The 20,326-nt window shown below is 35.2% G+C and overlaps 3 protein-coding genes, 1 long non-coding RNA gene and 1 other non-coding gene across 5 annotated transcripts; 3 read left to right on the top strand and 2 right to left on the bottom strand.

Moving 5' to 3' along the window:
• Window positions 1–3,663: 3,663 nt before the first annotated feature.
• LOC133678017 (small ribosomal subunit protein bS21c) lies at window positions 3,664–5,883 on the bottom strand. The gene is given in 3 exon segments (XM_062100168.1): window positions 3,664–4,259; window positions 5,367–5,562; window positions 5,565–5,883. Coding segments are annotated over 3 exon segments (603 nt in total). The 5' UTR covers window positions 5,863–5,883; the 3' UTR covers window positions 3,664–4,150.
• Window positions 5,884–10,087: 4,204 nt separating this feature from the next.
• On the top strand, window positions 10,088–14,478 carry LOC133678106 (elongator complex protein 3). The gene is made up of 9 exons (XM_062100304.1): window positions 10,088–10,617; window positions 11,624–11,693; window positions 11,805–11,977; window positions 12,469–12,643; window positions 12,954–13,120; window positions 13,199–13,418; window positions 13,511–13,615; window positions 13,868–14,020; window positions 14,181–14,478. Exons 1-9 carry the CDS (start codon window positions 10,148–10,150, stop codon window positions 14,337–14,339), a joined length of 1,692 nt encoding a protein of 563 aa, XP_061956288.1. The 5' UTR covers window positions 10,088–10,147; the 3' UTR covers window positions 14,340–14,478.
• On the top strand, window positions 11,103–11,213 carry LOC133679027 (small nucleolar RNA snoR100). Its single transcript, XR_009836090.1, has one exon. It is a non-coding gene; the product is annotated as a small nucleolar RNA snoR100 (small nucleolar RNA).
• Window positions 14,479–16,290: 1,812 nt separating the features above from the next.
• On the top strand, window positions 16,291–18,646 carry LOC133678213 (uncharacterized). Its single transcript, XM_062100454.1, has 2 exons — window positions 16,291–17,259; window positions 17,351–18,646. Exons 1-2 carry the CDS (start codon window positions 16,451–16,453, stop codon window positions 17,976–17,978), a joined length of 1,437 nt encoding a protein of 478 aa, XP_061956438.1. The 5' UTR covers window positions 16,291–16,450; the 3' UTR covers window positions 17,979–18,646.
• Window positions 18,647–18,942: 296 nt separating this feature from the next.
• LOC133678214 (uncharacterized) lies at window positions 18,943–19,882 on the bottom strand. Its single transcript, XR_009835911.1, has 2 exons — window positions 19,654–19,882; window positions 18,943–19,551 (listed from the first exon to the last, which is right to left on the bottom strand). It is a non-coding gene; the product is annotated as an uncharacterized LOC133678214 (long non-coding RNA).
• Between the last annotated feature and the right edge of the window lie 444 nt (window positions 19,883–20,326).

Genomic DNA, 20,326 nt, shown 5'->3' on the forward strand with positions numbered 1-20,326 from the left:
AGGATGCTTTGAGAGGAAATTCTAAGCGTTTAGAGAATAAAATGAATTATATATTATAACCTCATCTAACAGGGTGCATGCTTGAGAATGCCACTATGCTCGAGAAAATCATAATTAATCCTTCCAATCTATGTTTGTTGGGAACTCCACAGGAACAAAAGGGAGAGCCAACAGATAGAGAGAGAGAAAAAAGTTAGGGTCAGGCAGTGATCAGTAATTTATAATTCAAAACTAGCCATATAGGATTCATGGGATTTTTCAGAAAGGAAAGGTAGTAATCCATGAGATTTGGAGCTTCTATGCTGGTTTTAACCAGTAACTTGCCAAAAAACCGTGGGTAATTTATGCGCATGTTGTCTCTGCATGAGCGAGTGAGATTGTTATCCGCTGAAGGGGATGCCTAGTTTTGAAACTCAAGTCATGAAAGCAACCAGCTGCTGGTTGGTTGTAGAGCTATATAGCTGCATAGGAGTGAAGCCAGTGGAGCTGTATTGCTGGATATGGGGTAATTGATGAAAGCAGTTTTAAACTATAAGGAATCATCGATTCGTTCAAGTCATGATCTCCCATTTCACCGACCTTAAAAACTACAAAAGCCGGATTAGCAGAACAAAAGTTAAGCCACAGATTTGGAAAAGAGTGACAGTTTTTTTGTTTTCATTATATATTGTTTTATAAACAGGATGAGGAGCTGTTGAGTTCTAGAAACAACTAGGCATGCTTCCATTAGTAATAAATGGAAGAGAGTGGACATTGTGTTTAGTTTAGAAGAATCAATGCAAGAATGGGCAAAGGATGCCATGTTGATCCTCAACACAACTATAGGGTTAAGGTCAACACTCAATGGAAAACCCCAAGCCGAGAATCTTAAAACCCTGAATATTTTGTTTATCCGTAAGAATCAGGCTAATTTCCATGGCATCAAATGATAATTTCTCCATGCAAGAAGGAAAAGCAAAACTTTTTGACAACAACAATAATAATAAATGTAAAAGTTGTTGTTGATTAGTATCATGTTGTTTCTCAGAGCCAATAAGTGAAACACTGCAACATCTCATGTAAAAACAAAGAGTCTCAACTTTTTTCTGGCACTCTTGTGCCATTATATGAGAAGCATAAGAAACATAAAATGAAAAGAAAGAATCCATGGCAATAAACGAGTGAAAAGGGAAAAAACAAAGATAAGTATGGTCATAAACCATTCAGTCCTCCATCAGAAGGCTTAGGCATTAACTAGTAAGAGAATCCCCACCCCGGACATTGTTAGTTTCACCAGTCATTCATCGAGGCTCTTAGTGCATTATGAGTTCAACACAGCAAAGCCACCTCCTCTGCATGAGAAGATAATTGAGCTATAAGAAACCTTGAATTCGCAAATACAAAAACCAATGAAAGGGAAAGAGGACTTGAAAATGGCTCATTTAAAACATGCACCTTCGGAGGATGCTCATAGTTCTCATTTTTGGCATTTTTGTTGAACACAGGTTCAGATCTCCGTGGCGAAACAACTTTTGCAGGACTATTTTTGGTCTTCTTCTCGTCTCTAGCCTTGTTGAATATGACTGTGAATCCTTCAGCAGAGGCAGGGTTGTTCACATCCCACTCACCAAACTTGGGGAAAGGCCGACCTTACTGAAAGAGAAAAATCATCAATTCTAATAGATTAACCAGCCTTCTCTCAGGACATTTCCTGCTTCAATGTTAAAGGCTTTTCAAGACACATTCAACTTGTTTTGGACGCGGAATCATTACCAAGAAGCTACATTAGGAAGAAAAAAATCAGTTCAGTCTAGAGAAGCTACTAATGGATCAAAGATCTTGATGCATGGCAAAAGACAGCAACCTGTAGAAAACCGAGCATAAAAAAATGTCATAGACAGGTAGATTTAAAGTGAATTGCTGGCTATAGGGAGTGTTCGAGTCCTATCCATTTGTTATCTATTGATTTCGGATTGTAATGGGATGAAATAACTAATGAAAGGCAGAGTACAGAGAACTAAACAAGACACAATGCAATTAGTAATCAAACCCTAAAACCATCCATTCTTCCGTCCATGCCTACTTTCAGAAAACAACCAATCAGCAAGAAACTTTGACAAATCACAAGATTCATAATGCCATATACCAGGGCCTAAAGCAAAGCCAACAAAACTTCCCCAACTCAACCAAAACTTTGCTCTAACACATAAAAAAACATACATTAGACACATGATGGACCAGGAATATCCCACGAAATTTGAAACAACAATACAAAAAATTATCAATTACAAAGCCATTCAATTTAAGATATCTAAATGATAGACAGATTACGAAATAAAATCCTATCCTCCGCAAAACATCATAAAGACTATCTTGGTCATCTAGTTCTCCCATATTAAAGCTGCTTAAACAAGAACACACACAACATAATATAATATAACATGCATAGACCTCTTCCTGAGGTTACAGAAAACCCAATATTTAGCTGCTTAAACAAGAACATACACAACATAAAATGAACATATCCATTCTTGAAATGGAAAAAAAAAACACACACACAGACCAATATTTAGAATCAAAGAACAAACGTAAATTAAGGATTAAGGAAACAGAAATCTTAAAAGAGACAAAACAAAGCAGGCAAGACTATAAAGAAAGATGAAAAGAAAAGAGTGCAAGGGAAGAAAAAACTTACAGAAGCCATGAAAGTCCCAGAAGAGTTTTTTTTTTTTTTTGATTCACGTGGGGTGTCCGGGCCAGCTTGCGCGCACCACGACTATTCCCCACGGCCCACTGGACATCCTGCAAGCCCAGGGGCAGGTTAGGCACCGCGGGGGTGACAGGCGTGCACATAGAGGGTCGAACCCGGGACGGGGGCGGAACAAGTCACACGGTTGACCACAGCAGCTAGGCCCTCAAGTGCCCTAGAAGAGTTTTTAATAGGGTGAGAGGGGGGGGGGGAGGGGGGGAGACTTCGTTGTGATGCATCAACTTTTATAGAGCTGAAAAAGAAAAGGACAAGAAAGAGCGATTTGTAAGGCAAAGAAAGAGAGGGGATGATAGAAAACGCAAATGAGAAGACATTATGTTCGTTATAACTGTATTTTCTTAATTTTGTTAGGTAATTGATCAGACGCACCCACGTTGTTTTCGCGCTTTAACGCACAAACTCTTTTTTTCTAACGTTGCCCGAGAGAACTGTTGGGGAAAATAGGTTTACGTTGTCATTGGTCCTTTAAGACTTAAGATTTTTCTCTCGTTTAATTTATACATAGCTTTAGCTTAGGTTATTGATTTGATTCATAGTTTTACTCCTGAAGATGTTTAAAATTTCACCCCTACGTAACTATATATAACGAGTCCCTTTGGACATGTGAGTTTAGAATTTTCTACTAGGTATGGTGGGTGCATGTCGAAGACTGTTCAGCTTTTGAAATTTCAGCGCAAGGCCATCTATGATAGTCTCAGGTAAATTTCTCGATGTACAGTGCTTAGGCAGCCTGAATGAGTATAGTTGAAATCCATAATTCAGGTAAATTTCTCGTTGTACAGTGCTTAGGCTGGACTGGAGTAAGATAGTCTCAGTCTGTTGCGGTAAATAGCGATTACTATATCATGGCAGCTAGGCATTCAGTGTGCAGCAGCACAGCACTCATAAACAACAATACGCACATTGATGGTAGCATAAATAGGCATTAAATTGTTTGGACCTGTAAATACATTGATGGCTACATCTCCATACTCCACCTTGCAAAACCAATAACTACTAATCCGATTCTAAAACTTTCCTGTAACAAAAAAGTGTCGTCTCCAAATTGTGGTTATAAATCCAACAACTCTATTCACGTTTCCTGTTCTGCTAACCTAGTTTAACATTTTTTATATTCACAATCTGGTTGTCAAAAGCATCGCTTGGAACTTTAAGTCCGGGTTGAAGCTGATTCTCAGCTTGCCCTTACCCTGGTTGAATTTGGCTTCGCTTCACCCTGAATCAATTAAAAAGCTTACTGATTTGATTCATTCCATTTCATTTAGGCAAGAGGGAGGCTGTCAGTCACTTGAGCTATGGATTCATCGGTTGGGAGATTCTTGAAAACAACATTCATCTTTTGTTCTTTCCTTCTCGTTTCAGCTGCTATCTGGCTTCCTCTTATGGACCTCGTTGCCTCAATCAGCGATAGGGAATCTCTCCTTCTGGGAGTTCCCAGTTGTCATCGTCATCGTCATCCTTTTTCTTCTTGGGTGCTTCCTGTTTAACTGGTGTTCTTGGCTGTGGGCGTCTGACATTGCGAGAAACAAATTAAGTCTAAGATAACCTTTAGACTTTTATCTAGAGGGATCCAGCAAGCATAATTTCTCAAACAATTCTCCTCAACATTATGATGAGTTTTACTCGGCCAAAAATGAATTATAATACACAGACATGGAAGGTTTAAAACAGTAGTACAAAATCAGAAAGCAACATTGTAGTCAATCCAAGCAGCATCACCTAAAACTTCATGCAGCTACCTCCAGGGCTTTAAAAGACTAAGAGTGCACCAAAAGTATGATTGCAAAACTAAGAAAGGGAAGGGAAGGGAAGACAGATACTCTAAATGCATGCTCAATTTTGATGTTGAAAGGATGGCAAAGAAAAGATTGTAGATATGGAGCCATTCAAATGGCTGGGGCAAGATAAAATAAAACCTGCATTCAACTGGGTGCAACTACACAACTATCTGACAGAGGTTTTCATTACTACGGCTAGAACAGAAAAATCATTTTCTTTCCTGCACTTCCAACATTTAATGCAGCCATGTCTAGTTCAGTATGATCAACACCAAGTGAACAAAAACTTTTCATATAAAGTTAACTGTTTGATTTCATATTATAGTGAAGGGTCCATGAATAATTTTACTAGTCCAACTCGAAACAAGACTAGAATCCAGAAGCTAGATTCTAAATGATTCCGAGTTTTAAGCTTCTACCTCTTGACATAAGTGTCACTGAGCATATGATCATAACGCAAAAACAAAAGCAATGTTAACACAAGCCAAGCAAAATCAAAATTTCAGTTTATAATAATGAACAAGACAGGCATTAGACTTTACAAATGTTAAGAATACCATATAGTAAAAAAATGAAAAAATCAAGCGGGAAAACAATTTATATGCTAAAAAAATTCAATCGGTGTAAAAAGACCAATCCTTGAATGAAAGCCTAATAAAGAAAAGAACCAAACATCCTAAAAAAAAAAAAGGCTTTCACATCACATGTATACAACATAAATCAAAGCCCATAAAACTCAACCAAATTGCACAATCAATCAAAAAGTAGCAACAAAATAAATAAAAACCAAAACCAAAACAGAACGAAAGAAAAAAAGAAAAGAAAGTACAAATTCTGACCTCTGACTGTTTCTTCTAGCAGCACCTCTAGTTTTTCTCTTCTTCTTATCTTGTGTGCTCTCAAAAAACCTCCTCCTCCTACACTCCTGCAAAACACGTGCCCTTATAACAGCTTTCTTGAACCGAAATAGTATACTCTCCTCAGGCTCGTTCTCTTTCACGTTGATTTGCACGTTAAATCCAGATTTGAAGTAAAGGTGTTCGCATATGCAAGTGAAGGACTCACCATGGCTAGATTATCAATAGCAGATGTTGTCAAATAAGAAAGGAAAGAGAGGTCTAGGCAATTGGTGGAACGACTTGTCGTGGGCATGGTCTTTTCCAAGGTTGAATGACTCGTGGTGAGTACTAATGGGGTCCAATTGGAGGATGTTGTTTTGGGAAGGTGAAGTTGTTGTGCTGATTGTGGGGGATGAGAAAGGAGAGTTGGTGGTGATGGTGGTTTTGAGTGGAGGAGAGAGGAGTCTGCAGTCGCTATAGCCATGGCCGAGGTCATAAACGACGATGAGTTTGGTTCTGGCGGTGACAGGCTTTGTCGTTTTAAGGAGGGAGAGATCACTGGGTGTCCCAGGTTGAGTGTCACCATCTTGTCAGTTTATCAGAGTTCCTGCTCCTGTGACCTTTTTGTTTGGGAAACCTCAATTTAGTCCCTAACAAATGTATACTCATTCTTTTCAGTGTTGTGTCAAAAACATTTCCATAAATTATGAACATTATTCGGTAAATGTCAACCACAATTGAAAAAAAGACCCTTTAGGAAATTAATGTAGGAAACATCAAGGGATCAAATTGAAAAACAACTTATAGGCTTATGATCAGTTGAGAATTAGTAAATTCCGCCCCAGCTAACCAAAGGCCAGTTGATGATGGCTTGAATTGAAGTGGCAACGCAGAAACTTGAACTCAAGCAACTTCGACTTGTAGACTTCATCTTCCTTGAAGTAAAGGAGAAGGATGACAAAAGAGGATAGGGTTTGTTCTTTGGATAATGAGGGAGAGAGAAGGGGCTCTAAGGTTTTGTCTGGTTTTTTTCTATGTAGATGTGTAGAGAAGAAGCGAAACAGAGGAAAAAAGAAGACATGACTTTAAGGTAAAAAGAAACGGCATGTTTTAAGAGATTTCAGGAGAAGGATGACTCGAAACGCTGCACCTGAAAGATGCTGGCAATTGGTGAAACAAGAGAGGCAAACGAATCTATAGACTCATCGGCTTCAGAATGGTGAAGAGGGAGCAGAGTGCTAGATAGTTGAAATCACTTGCCAAAGAGGAGCTAGAAGGTGGGCTTAGCATGCCCTTTGGGAAAGGTTCCATCCTCAAAGCCTCTAAAAGAATTGGAAAGGAAGCTGAAAGTGAAGGAATACCTGAACAGTGAAGGCTCCAACGGGCAGAAAGAAAGTGAAAATAAAAGACGAGGAAGCAGAATATCAGGGCGACATTGAGCGGTTTTTTGGATCAAAACAAGAGGTTGCCCTTTACAAAGTCCAGGGTGATGCAAGAAGTTCTTCTCACACAATCATCTAGTGCAGGTGCAGCATTGTGGAGCCCCACATGGATAGATGATCACCCTCAGTTTATGACTTTTGAAGGGAAGGGATGCAAGATGACATTTGATGAAGTGTTCAGGTTTTTTTTAGTGGTTGAATCGTATATCGGTTAAAAAAAAAATTAAATAATAATTTTTTTTTAATGGCTTGGATACCTGGAAAAAAAAGGATATTTAAGGATACACTAATAATAAAGTTAGCAGTTTTATAGAAAAAATAAAAGATAAATACGAGCTTTAAATTTTAATATTTAAATTGGTTTTGTGTTGAATTTGTATCTTTTTAATGTAAGAAAAACTTGTCATTTACTTGATAGTTCAATGGGTATTTATAACTCTTGGATCTTTTCTTTTTTCTTAGATGAAGAGGTTGAAGAGTAATTTTACTATGGTAACATTTATGAAGGACAAAATATCTATTACACAAGCATTAATAAACATTAATAAGAAAAGAAAAAACAAGAACTCGGCACATGTTTTTGGACTTAAAAAGTAGGTCAAGACACATCTTTTAGGAGTTGGGCTCAGGTGGTGTGCCTAAGCCCATAAAAAGATGTTAAGGGTGCCCAACACCCGGCCTCGAGTTTCAGCTCGAGTCCAACCCTCTACCTAGACTCGTATGTTCTACTCGAGCCCTTAAAAAGTGTTTAGAAATGGAACAAAAAAATTTAGGCCCATGATCGTTATGTGTTTGGTACCAAAAGAGAGAAATATTGATCCGTCAACATTCAAGTAGGCACAAGGCACCACCTAGACAGACAAATCAGGGTTGATGAAGCAACTTGTCCTTATCGACTCTAAATGACAATCAAATTTTGACAGATTCCGACTTTGTCACAAGAGCTAAAGCTTGGTCATTCAACAAAGATAGTATTTGATATTATGATAGTTGTTGTTTTTTAAAGTGTTTTTCACTTGAAAATTCATAAAATAATGGTTTTTAATTCATTTTTTATATTAACACATCAAAATAATCCAAAAACACTAAAAAATTATTTTAAAAAAATACATAACATGCAGCAAAAACAAACACATAATCATATAGGGGAAATGGAAGCAATTTAAAGAACTTGTGAAATTTGACATTGTTCAATAAAGAAGGTAGGTGATGGATCCAAATAAAATAAACAAAAAAAACCTACATGATAAACCGAAAAAATCCCCCCAGAAATAGGCCCAGCAAGAACACCACTTAGTCTCGAGCGTGGTAGCCCGAACCCAACTCCCTAGAGGGCATGAGCTTGGGCAAGAAGCTTGTGCCCATGTAGGACAAGATAAACATTTTTAATATTTATAATTTTATCCTTTAATACACACACAAAGTGTGTATTGCTATTTTTTATTTAATAATAAATAATAGTTATATATTGAATATTCTTATGGATATTTGAAACTTGATGAATAAGATAAACATTAAAAAAAATCAATTAAAAAAGTAATATTAGAAAGAAAAAAACCCGGATGTTATGGCTTAATTTGTTAAACTCACACTCCGGACTATGAATTAAATCGGGATCAATATGTTTTTTTTCTTAAATTTATATATTAACTTTAAAAAACCAAAAAACAGCAAAGAAAGGCTAGACTCTTAGGCCCATGGTCTCGCTCGCCAGGGCTAGTGCAAAGAAAAGCTCAAGCATGTGGGTGGACCTTTAAGCCCAAGCCCACATGCTTAGGCAAAGAGTCCACTTCTATTTTTTTGAGAAAAAAATACACAGGCAACATGTCACCTATGAATCTACATGCCCAAATTCCAATCATCTAGTGGTGGCTGGAAAATCAAGGCATAGACTTCTTTGTTCATAAAACTCAATTTTAAGTCATTTCAACCCTAAAACATCTAATCAGTACCCTTGAAACACCTATAAATCAATCTATCAATTTAAAAACCCCAAAAAAGGTTCAAAAACACAAAATAAATTCGGGTTAGATTTTTTATCCCCGATCTGTTTTTTCAAGCAATATTGAGTTTCCAAACAACCACCATCAAACCCTGCAAACCTCATGGATACCTGTGGACGCCAATTTTTTTTTCATTTTAGTGGTCAATAATGGCCTAATGACCTTCCCTCTCATAGTTATTCTCTCTCATCATTAGAATTAGATGACCTCTCTTTGTCATCTCTCTATCTATGAACTGAAAAATAATATAAATAAATTTTTGTATCAAAATTGATCTTTTTAAAATATAAAGGACCAATCTAAATTGTATAAGTTATGTTAATTTGAAAATATAAGAATTTAAGTATATTTTTTAAATATATTATGTTATGCAACCCATGTTTAAAATCTTTTTCATTTTGTTCTTTTTTCTTTCGATCTCACTTTTATTTGAGAATTTAAAATTAAGTGGCCTTTAATTTTAAATAAATTACCAAAAAAAATACACATACCATCAACGGTACCTTAGCAAACACGTTTTAGATTATAAGGAATATTTTGACCGGCCTCTTTTTTTTTTTCTTTATAAGTGCAACTCACCCACGAACAAAGCACAAAGCTTTATTAAATTCACAAAGAAATATATGGATTATGCCATGTAATACTACACGTGTGACTTAAATTATATCTGCATTTGGTTCCGTCTCTTATTTTATACATGCTAGCTGTTGTTTTTTCTTTTAAAGTGAAAAATCGAAACAATGAAAAATAAACAGTTTTTTTATAATATATTTGGAACTTGAAGACATGAATTCAATTTAAATATTTTAATAAAATTTTATATTTGGATTTATTTTGAATGTCAATAATTAAATTTTTAATAAAATTTAATCTTTAAAAATTATATAAAAAAAATAAATCATAGGCTAGCTCCTCTGATTTATAATTACAAAGAAAAAACATTAATCTTAAAATTAATTTTTTTAAATACTCATTTATATATATTTGTTTTATAAAAGACCTTTAAAGAAATAAGATAAAATAAGAGTAATATAAAAATTAAAATAATTTTTTAAAAATATATAAATTCAGTTTGTTTATTAATTAAAGTTAAATTAAATATTTATCAATTAAAGTTAAATTAAATATTATTGTAATTAAATTTAATTATATTAAAAAAAAATTTGAAGTTTTTGAGAATATGGTAGGGATTATTTTTAAATTATTTTTTATAAAATAATTTTTTTATATGATAAAATTACTTTTCTGCATTAAAATAATTGAAGTCTTAACACAAGCGAGGGCTTCTTTCACCGCGTGTTTTTCAGCTTTCCCTTTCCTCTCCCCACTCTCTCCAATGGCAACTGCAGTAATTTCCGAGACCAAAAAACTCCCGCGGCCGGGTCGCGGCGGGTACCAACCTCACGGACTAACCGAAGAAGAAGCTAGAGTCCGAGCCATAGCCGAAATCGTCAATTCCATGGTAGACCTTTCGAGAAAAAACCAAACCGTTGATCTTAACGCCCTAAAATCCGCCGCCTGTCGCAAATACGGCCTTGCACGTGCTCCAAAACTCGTCGAGATGATCGCAGCGTTGCCGGAATCCGATCGCGAGTCACTGCTACCGAAACTCCGGGCTAAACCGGTGCGCACCGCATCAGGAATTGCAGTTGTTGCCGTCATGTCGAAGCCGCACCGGTGTCCGCATATCGCGACGACGGGGAATATTTGTGTGTATTGTCCTGGTGGACCGGACTCTGATTTTGAGTACAGTACTCAGTCGTATACTGGTTATGAACCTACTAGTATGCGTGCGATTCGTGCTAGGTAGGGTTTCAGCTGCAGGATTGTCAATCATTTATAGTTTGAATTTTTTAAAAAGACCTTTTTTAAAATGATTGCTTTCAGTGTCATAGTAGTAAATTAGTTGAAGAAGATAATTGATTTATTTTGGAGCTCATTTTCGATTAACTGGTGCAAATATAGTATTAGGACGCTAATATCTTATTAGTTTTTGTATGGTAAACTTTGTAATGCTTTCAATTTTATTTTTTGTGCAGTAAATGCCTCTGTGTTGATTTTGAACTTGACATGAAATAGTGTAATAAATAGAGCTTGATTCAAATTGAGATTTTTGCTTCAGTATCCATCTTGTTGTGTCTTTATCTGGTTATTCGTAGAGGTTGTTCTAGGGTTCTAGCTGACCATATTAGTTGAAGCGTTGCCTTTTGCCATTTATTATGTTTTCCTCAATAGTGCAATTTGTACCAAGAACCGAGATTTGAGCTTAATCATTTGTTTGTGGTAATAGAGAATGAGGTTAGCATGGTAGAGTGCGTTGAAATTGAACTTGCATTGTCAACGTTTCTGCTCTGTCTGATGCATAGCTTTGAGGTTTGAGGGCCTGGTTTCAACAACCTATCCAAAACAGTGGATATGAAAGGCAAAGAGAATTGTTTCCTTGCCATTTCTTATACTTACTTGGTCTTTATATGCTAAGTTGAGGTTTCAGGTAATAGCTATCAGAGGAGTGTGAAATGTTAAAGGTTTTGTGCCTTGATTTTTTTTTTTTGTTCAGTTTTAAATCAAGAAATTACTATGACTATTTTGATTTTTAAAGTTGGATACTTGAAGATGAGAAATTTATGTTTCTGTTTTATGCATGTGAGGGTGACTGGTTGTAAGCAATAGCTTTTCAGATTGTCTGGTCCATTAACTCACTGATTTCTGTTTCCACCAATTATAAAGGGTCAATGTTTTTCATGATATCTGGTAGTTGAATTTTCTTATGATGATTAAAGCCTTTATTTACATGCTTTATTTTTGGCTTCAGATATAACCCATATGTCCAGGCTAGAAGCAGGATTGATCAGCTTAAGAGACTGGGTCATAGTGTAGATAAGGTATGATTGTTCTCTGCTTTTATATTTAGTGTTTGGTTTTGTTGTTTTAAGTGGCTGGATCTGTTAATAAGCACCCTGCCACCTTCTGATTAATGTGTTATATGTTTTCAGGTGGAGTTCATATTAATGGGTGGTACTTTCATGTCATTGCCAGCAGATTACCGTGATTACTTTATAAGGAATCTTCATGATGCTTTATCAGGGCACACTTCTGCCAATGTTGAGGAGGCAGTTGCGTACTCTGAGCATGGTGCAACAAAGTGCATTGGCATGACAATTGAGACGTGAGTTATCATCTGGACTTTCTTTAGATGGAGAATCTCATTCCCAAGTGAACATTGTTGGAAGTGAATTTGGGCCCTTCATAAGTCTCTTCTTGATATTCTGAATCACAAATTTTTTTTTCATCTAAGATGATTATTTCTGTTGAACCTGTTTTCTTCCTCCCTTTAAGTTTTGAAGCTACAATATTTCATATAATGACATGCTGATTCCTCAGGTGTGTGAGGGCTTGGGGTATTTCTAGGTTCAGGCTATATCATTTGGTGTCTTGTTATTCGCTGTACAGGACTTGTTAGAACATTAAGGGTGGTAATTGTAGTTAATTAATTGAGATGTTATACAATTGAGCACGCTTTAATCTAGCCGGTCTCAAAGAAATTCTACTGGGTTTTGATGATTTATTGTGCATATATTTTTTGGCATTAGTTTTGAAGCTAGTAGAATTATATTTGATCTTTTGTAAAATAAGTTGTTTATTTTGTTAACTTATCAGGAGGCCAGATTATTGTCTTGGTCCTCATCTACGCCAAATGCTTTCATATGGGTGCACACGATTGGAGATTGGAGTTCAAAGCACGTATGAGGATGTTGCTCGAGACACTAATAGAGGACACACTGTAGCTGCTGTTGCTGATTGTTTTTGCTTGGCAAAGGATGCTGGTTTTAAGGTGTGAACTGTGCAGTGCCCTGTAATATAATGCTTATAATCTCAATGAATTTCGGGGTGGCATGTAACCTGATGCCTGTATCATGCATCATTGATTAGTTTCTCTTTAAGTTGGATGACAGTGAATAGTTTCAAAAATGCATCATGTTCTCACTTAAAAACGTACCCCTTTTTAAATAACATTGAGTTGCTGTTATTTCATGTTGTTTCCTTAAGGTGGTGGTGTTTTTTATCCTTTTTTCTATTTTGATTAGTGATCTAGGTATGTTTTTCCTTTGCTTATTTGTCTCTGTTATATTTCTTTACTGTAGGTTGTTGCTCATATGATGCCTGATCTTCCTAATGTTGGGGTTGAGAGAGACTTGGAAAGTTTTCGAGAGTTCTTTGAGAGTCCTTCTTTTAGAGCTGATGGGCTCAAAATTTATCCTACACTTGTAATTCGTGGAACTGGGCTTTATGAGCTATGGAAAACTGGCAGGTATAGTGTCGTTGTTCTTTATGTGTGCATGTATGTGTGATTCATGAAGTGCTAATCATTGTTGATTCAATTTTGTAGGTATAGAAATTACCCACCTGAGCAACTTGTAGATATTGTAGCAAGGATCCTAGCCATGGTACCCCCTTGGACACGTGTATATAGAGTTCAACGAGATATTCCTATGCCTTTAGTTACATCTGGAGTTGAGAAAGGAAATCTCAGGGAGTTAGCCTTAGCTAGGATAGATGATTTGGGCCTGAAATGCCGTGATGTCCGTACACGTGAGGCTGGAATCCAGGTAAATGAAGAAGCTATTACCATCAAATCAGGTTTTGTGCTATTGGCTATGATAATTTGAGATTCTAACAAGTGTCTCTGTTATGCCCATAGGACATCCATCACAAAATTAAGCCAGAAGAAGTTCAGCTAGTTCGCCGTGATTATACTGCTAATGAAGGCTGGGAAACATTTCTTTCCTATGAGGATACACGCCAGGTATTTTGGGACATCTTATCCATGCATGAGTGCATGTCTTTTCTTGTCATTAACTGAGAGGGAAATGAAGTCTTTGAATCCTTTAGGATTTCAGTATTTTGTTGGAACGTCTTGAGGAGCTTTTGTTGGTAATAATTGAGAGAACTGTCTAATTTCGTTGTTTTGGTGTTAGTTGCTTCTTAATTTAGATTACTGGAGAAGGTTTGATTGCTGAGCATAGTATGATGTTTCAAATGATTCTTTTGCTCACAGGATATTCTTGTTGGGCTACTGCGCTTACGAAAATGTGGCTGCAATGTTACTTGCCCTGAGCTTATGGGGAAGTGCTCTATTGTTCGTGAACTCCATGTTTATGGAACTGCAGTTCCTGTTCATGGGCGTGATGCGGAGAAGCTGCAACACCAGGTAATGTAGAAATGCGATTGTATTGACTACGAGTAAAGCAAGGATTGTTGGATCAATTTGTTAGGCTACCAGTTAAACTTTGTACATGAAGGGTTCAACATGGAAAATAGATGCTTACAGGATTGTTTTCCTCTTTTTTACTTTCTTGTTTTCCCAACAGGGTTATGGTACACTTTTGATGGAAGAGGCAGAACACATTGCTCGCAAGGAGCATAGATCAACCAAAATAGCTGTCATTTCAGGTGTAGGAACCCGTCATTACTACAGAAAATTGGGCTATGAGCTTGAAGGGCCATACATGGTGAAATTTCTTTCTTGACAACATAAAAGTGATGTATGAAAATTTTGTAATGCTATTCTAGGTATTGGTATAGAAATTCATACTTCCCTTGATCATTTGTTTCTGTTGTTACATATCCTAAGAAAAAAAGAAAAAGAAAAGAATAGTTTATGCAGGAGTTTTTGCGGTTTGTGTACTGTTTATGGGCCAAAATCTTGAAAATGGAAGGCAGTGGTTTTTAGAAAGTGCAGGAAATAACTGTGCTTAGTGGGAGTTTCACTGTATTCTCACAAAATTTGAATCTTTTTGTTTAAAATAAAAAAAAATTATGTTTTCGAATCAAAACTGATGTGTTAATGTTAAAAATAATTTTTAAAAAATAAAAAAAATTATTTTGATGTATTTCTAAACGAAAAGCATTTTGAACCGTTATCATTACTATAATCTTAAACACGCTTTTAATTATTGGATTATTTTTAAGCGTAAAAAAGAGTCTAGGAGTTGTAAATGTTTTTCATAATAAATTTTTTTTTAAAAACTGCTGGAATTTATTTGATATAATTTAATTGATTTGACAAATTTAAAATTAACTTGAATGGATGATAAAAATGTAGTTTAATTTAAAATAAATAATAAAGATTATACTTTTTTAAAAATATTTAGAAATTTAAAATAAATAATGAAGATTATATTTTAAAAAAAATATTAAGATAAAAATGTATTTAACTAATTTGGATGAACATGAAATAACTTGTCAATATGCATATTAGGTTAAAATATGTTACGAAACTTAATTTTTAATAAATATAACATTGCACGATAAAATTAAAAAAAAAATTAAATTAAGTTACTAAATTCGTGATCTAAATCATTAAATTAAAATAACTCAATATAATATAAAATAAAATAATTAAGAAGCTAAATTTTTAATTAACTTAGTGTTGAATAAAAAAAATTAAAGAAAAAAGATAAATTTAACTTGAGTTAACTAGAGTTGATTCGCCAAGCATGTGATCCAAGTTATGAAATAATGATAATTTTATATAAAACAAACTAAATTTTAATAACAATTGGGGTTTTTTATGTGCTTCACTGGTTATATAAAAATTGAAGTAAATTAATATATTAAAACTTCTCCCTAAAAGTTTAGTTTATCTATTTATTTGATCCTTGTTATTTTAGAATTTTCCATCTCAATTTTAAACGTGTTTTTTTATATATATTTTAGTTACTAGATGTTAAGGGAAAAGAGACAAAGCTATCAAAGAACTTTGAAAAGATAGAAAGTGGTTAAATGTTGACCTTTCATCAAAAGGCTGATATTAATGTTAATGAATTTTTTTATATAAAAGTTCAATAAAAGTTGTATTCTATAAAAAATAGATCGAAATTTTAAATATATTTTTGAATTCATTTGATTATTGTATTTTAGAGAGATTATAGGCTATTTTAAAAAATAAAAAGGGTTTGGTAAGGTTTATGAAGTATGTTTTAGTTGTTTACAAGTGAAAAAACATTTTTTAAAAAAAGGATTTTAAAGTTCTAAACCCTAATATTCCCGTCAACAAAAATAATAATAATAATAAAAAAAAAACTACAAGTCATCTACCATAAACGACATCCTATCTTTTGTTTATATATATAAACTAAAACATACCTTAAAAAGAGAATTTCCACCTTGCCTCTTTTTTTTTTATTTAAATATTTTTAATATTTTTAAAAATTCTAATTAACACCCTTCCCTCTTATTTATTTATTTATTTACATTATTCTGTTTTATTTAAATTGTGATTAATACACTCCCTCTTATTTTTAAAAAAAATTTCCAATTCATCTTTTTAAATTTTTTTAAAAATTATTGTAATTTATCTTTAAATTTTAAATTTTTATATTTTATAAAAAAATTATATTTGTATGACTTGATTTTTATTTATTAGAAACTAATTTAACATTGAATTTGCGGTATAGTGCGGGTTACCGGACTAGCATGGATTAAAAAAAAAAAAAAGTTATGAGATCCGAGTGACAGGAAGGCATCTTCATCGGACATAGTTTTAACGGCCAGAAACGAACTAAACTAAAGTCATACCATAGCAACTCTCTGATTTTCTCTCGCCGGCCAGCACCGTTGATCAGAGCCCAACCCAACCATGCTAAAATCAACCTTCGTTCCAATTCTCTCAACATTTCCAACCAAACCCAAAAAGCTCCCTACAAAACTTCCATGGCTGACGATAATCACCAACACCTACACACAAAGCCCACAACCTGTTCACCATAATGCCTCGCTTACCACACCACCACCACCACCACTTCATCAACACAACCACCCTCCAACTTCAGCTTACATTCACCTCCCTTTCTGCCGCAAACGCTGCCACTACTGTGACTTTCCAATTGTTGCTCTTGGCTCCACAAACCCAACCGACAACGACCCGCGAATCTCTAACTATATTGAATTACTTCAACGTGAAATAGTCTCAACAAGGTCGGATTTTGATACCATTCCGCCACTTGAAACTGTGTTTTTTGGTGGTGGGACTCCTTCTTTGGTGTCCCCAAGGATGGTTTTGTCGATATTGGATACGTTGAGGGTGAAATTTGGAGTTTGTGAGGGTGCTGAGATATCTATGGAAATGGATCCTGGAACCTTTGATGGTAGGAAAGTTAAGGACTTGATAGGGATGGGTGTGAATAGAGTGTCTTTAGGAGTTCAGGCTTTTCAGGAGGAGTTGCTAAAATCTTGTGGGAGGGCACATGGGGTTAAGGAGGTTTATGAGGCAATTGAGATTTTGGGGTCATGTGGGGTGGAGAACTGGAGTGTTGATCTTATATCTTCACTGCCTCTCCAGACTCCACAAATGTGGGAGGAGAGTTTGAGGCTCACCATCGAAGCGAGGCCTAAGCATGTGTCTGTTTATGATCTGCAGGTTGAACAAGGCACGAAATTTGGAGCATTGTAAGTAACAGAATTCATGGTGGGAAACAGTAGTTTTTCCTTTTTTTTCCTTCTTTTCAGTTTTGAATTGATCTTGTAAGTATTTTGTTAGGTACACGCCAGGGGAGTTTCCTTTGCCATGCGAAACACAATCTGCTGAGTTTTATAGAATGGCTTCAAGGATGCTTACTGATGTGGGTTACAGACATTATGAAATTAGCAGTTATTGTGAAGACGGGTATGAATGCAAGCACAATTATACATACTGGAAGAACAAACCCTTCTATGGTTTTGGCCTTGGTTCTGCTAGTTATCTCAATGGATTGAGGTTTTCTAGGCCAAGGAAGATGAAAGAGTACATGGGTTATGTGGAGAATTTGGAGAACGGAGTGGTAAGTTATTTTGGGAATAATCTTGTTGATGCCAAAGACTTGGCTGTGGATATAGTGATGCTCTCACTTAGAACTGCAAGAGGCCTCGATTTGAGGTCTTTTGCTGAAGCTTTTGGTGGATCACTTGTTCATTCTCTTTGCAAGGTCTATCAACCCTACATCGAGAGTGGGCATGTGGTTTGCTTGGATGACGAGCGAAGAGCCATGACTGCAGATGAATTCAACACCTTGTTTTTGAACGAAGATGAGATAGCAAAGGGGTTATCTTATATCCGGCTCAGTGATCCAGATGGTTTTCTGTTATCAAATGAATTGATATCCCTTGCATTTAGGGTCATAGATCCCTAGAATTGCATCTCCTTGCAGAACCTGGAACTTGTTGATAGTGGATCTATTGAAGATGGCCTCAGCTGACCGGCATTTTTTACCACAAGCAGTTCCTTCATTCATTCTTGGCACTGTTGTGTAGTGGGCAATAAAAGGCAAATGAGGTACAAAACACTTGTGGGGTATGGTATATTGCTTTGAGTTTCTGGTACATATTTGTTATTGAGAAAGATACCTCAACTTCTGTGTGTCCCAGAAGTAGATAAAACATGGTGGTGAGATTGAAGCAGCCTCAGGGGAATATCTTTTCAACGGAGAAAAGAACAATTAGATATTCATGATCTGGTTATTTCCTCGAGACACCAGAAAAGCAAATTGTTAGGTGTCGAAGCTTTTGCAAGAAAATAGTTCAAGACACGCTAAAACTCCGATACAGCAGGGTTCGCTGTTGGGATGAGCATTTAAATACATCAATCGAGATCATTTCACTTGCGCTGCTAATAGTTGCGCAAAACAGCTGATCAAGTGTCTAAAGTAAACCGGAATTTAGATAGTTTTGCTATTGAAATTTGCGTTTGCATCTAACTTATCAGTTGATATGCGAACTGATAAATTTAATCTCCCAGTCAAGAATTAAGGATTTACCCTGTGTTTATAGCAGAGATTAAAAGCATGACAGAGATTGGTAATGTAGTCATTTTTAAAGCTGATTACTTGCGCCTATGATACTCCTACAACTCAAAACGGAGGGTTTGATGGCTGTGAAACATGGCATGACCTTTCATTTCTAAAAAAAGAACCGCCATTGAGCAACTAATCTAAATTGTGAACATGCCATGGAATCTTCAAAACCGTGGATTGAAGAGACTCTCTAAACTGTAGCAACATAAATTTTTAGGGGAGGAAAATGATACGAAGCATGTTCAAATTCCTGGCATTCTGTGTAGGATGCAATTTGAAAACGAAGAAGAAGGCCAATATATGGTTGATCAATTTGAGCAGCAAGTTGTATAGACTTCATGTTTTCGTCAACAGATGCCTCTATCATGGGTAATAGATACCGCACCAAGAATCTTGATGGAAATTCATCTGAGTTTTAGCTTCCTGTGGATATTCTTATGGAATTCATTTCTCCATTGTACATTCAGAGTCAATAAATCTTTTAAATCATTCTTCCTCTTCTCACCCTCCATTTCTTCAACAGATTGTGATTCCTGTTCTTCCTATTCTTCTTGTAGTAAGATGCAACTTCATAGTAGCTGATTGATGCAGCGAGTTTTCAAATATAGCATAACCGTATGAATTGCAACTTCATCGTAGCTGATTGACAGTCAACGATATCATTATCTTAATCATGATTTAACTATGGAAACATAAACCATAAAATTTACACAGGAAACTTCTAATTGAAAAAACAAATTACCACCAGCAACAACCGCTTCGCCCTTCCTAATTTCACTAAAGATGGATAAAATGTTTATGAGAATGTTGCATAAAGTCAATAAATAGTGAGAAAGATTTCAAGAACTAAGAATCGTACCTTTGATGCAAACAAACAAAATAAATATCCAGGGTAGAACACGCTTGTTTTCTTCTGCACAGATAAAAAGATTATGAAAGTACACAGCTAAGCATAAAAACTTTCACCCTCTGGCATCCAAAAGATAATTTACAGGTTAATCTTAAGAGTAGATACCGGCAAGCTGGCATGAATGTAGGATGATCTTAGTCGTCCGATGGATGATCACATAGAGCAATTGTAAGATAGTTTATAATCCTACAGTTTTGAGGTTGTCGCCAAGTTTAAACTTCTTCTGTAGACAAAAAGCATTACCCTACCATCCTTAGGAAAAAAAAAATTATTTTCCCTAAGCAAGTGTGGGCATTACAAAATCTATTTGAAATCCGTAGGCAAGAAATAGAATTGGAAGATTTCAGATTAATTAGGAGTTAAGTTTAATAGCAAAGTCAAGAGTTTCCTGTAGCATAAATATTTTTTTATATTTGAAAAAAATTTGATCTGCATCGATATAGCACAACTTATTAAATTAATTCTTGGTTCAATATAAAATATATTAATAAATATATTGATATGACAATTATAAGAATCTATACATTGTCATATATATAACAAAAAAGCTAAAATAAAAGGTAAAAATACAATAATCGTAGATATATTTTACTATTTATAATTACCTTTTTGTCATTCTAAAAAAATCAATGACCTTGATGTTAGGGGTATTTTTATATTTTTGCATAAGTTATTGGTCATTTATAAGATTAATCAATGATATGATTATTTATTTGATTTTTTAAGCACAATAAAATTATTAATTTATCTTTAATAACAAAATTCTTAAAATTAACAT

The sequence above is a fragment of the Populus nigra genome, chromosome 18, assembly GCF_951802175.1.
Source record: "Populus nigra chromosome 18, ddPopNigr1.1, whole genome shotgun sequence".
In the NCBI taxonomy this organism is placed as follows: domain Eukaryota; kingdom Viridiplantae; phylum Streptophyta; class Magnoliopsida; order Malpighiales; family Salicaceae; genus Populus; species Populus nigra.

Excerpts from the sequence above, each read along its gene's own strand:
- LOC133678106 (XM_062100304.1), top strand. The coding sequence starts at position 10,148 with ATGGCAACTGCAGTAATTTCCGAGACCAAAAAACTCCCGCGGCCGGGT. Across the intron at positions 13,419-13,510 it reads CACGTGAGGCTGGAATCCAG|GACATCCATCACAAAATTAA; the intron begins GTAAATGAAGAA and ends TTATGCCCATAG. Across the intron at positions 13,616-13,867 it reads CCTATGAGGATACACGCCAG|GATATTCTTGTTGGGCTACT; the intron begins GTATTTTGGGAC and ends TTTTGCTCACAG.
- LOC133678213 (XM_062100454.1), top strand. The coding sequence starts at position 16,451 with ATGCTAAAATCAACCTTCGTTCCAATTCTCTCAACATTTCCAACCAAA. Across the intron at positions 17,260-17,350 it reads GGCACGAAATTTGGAGCATT|GTACACGCCAGGGGAGTTTC; the intron begins GTAAGTAACAGA and ends GTATTTTGTTAG.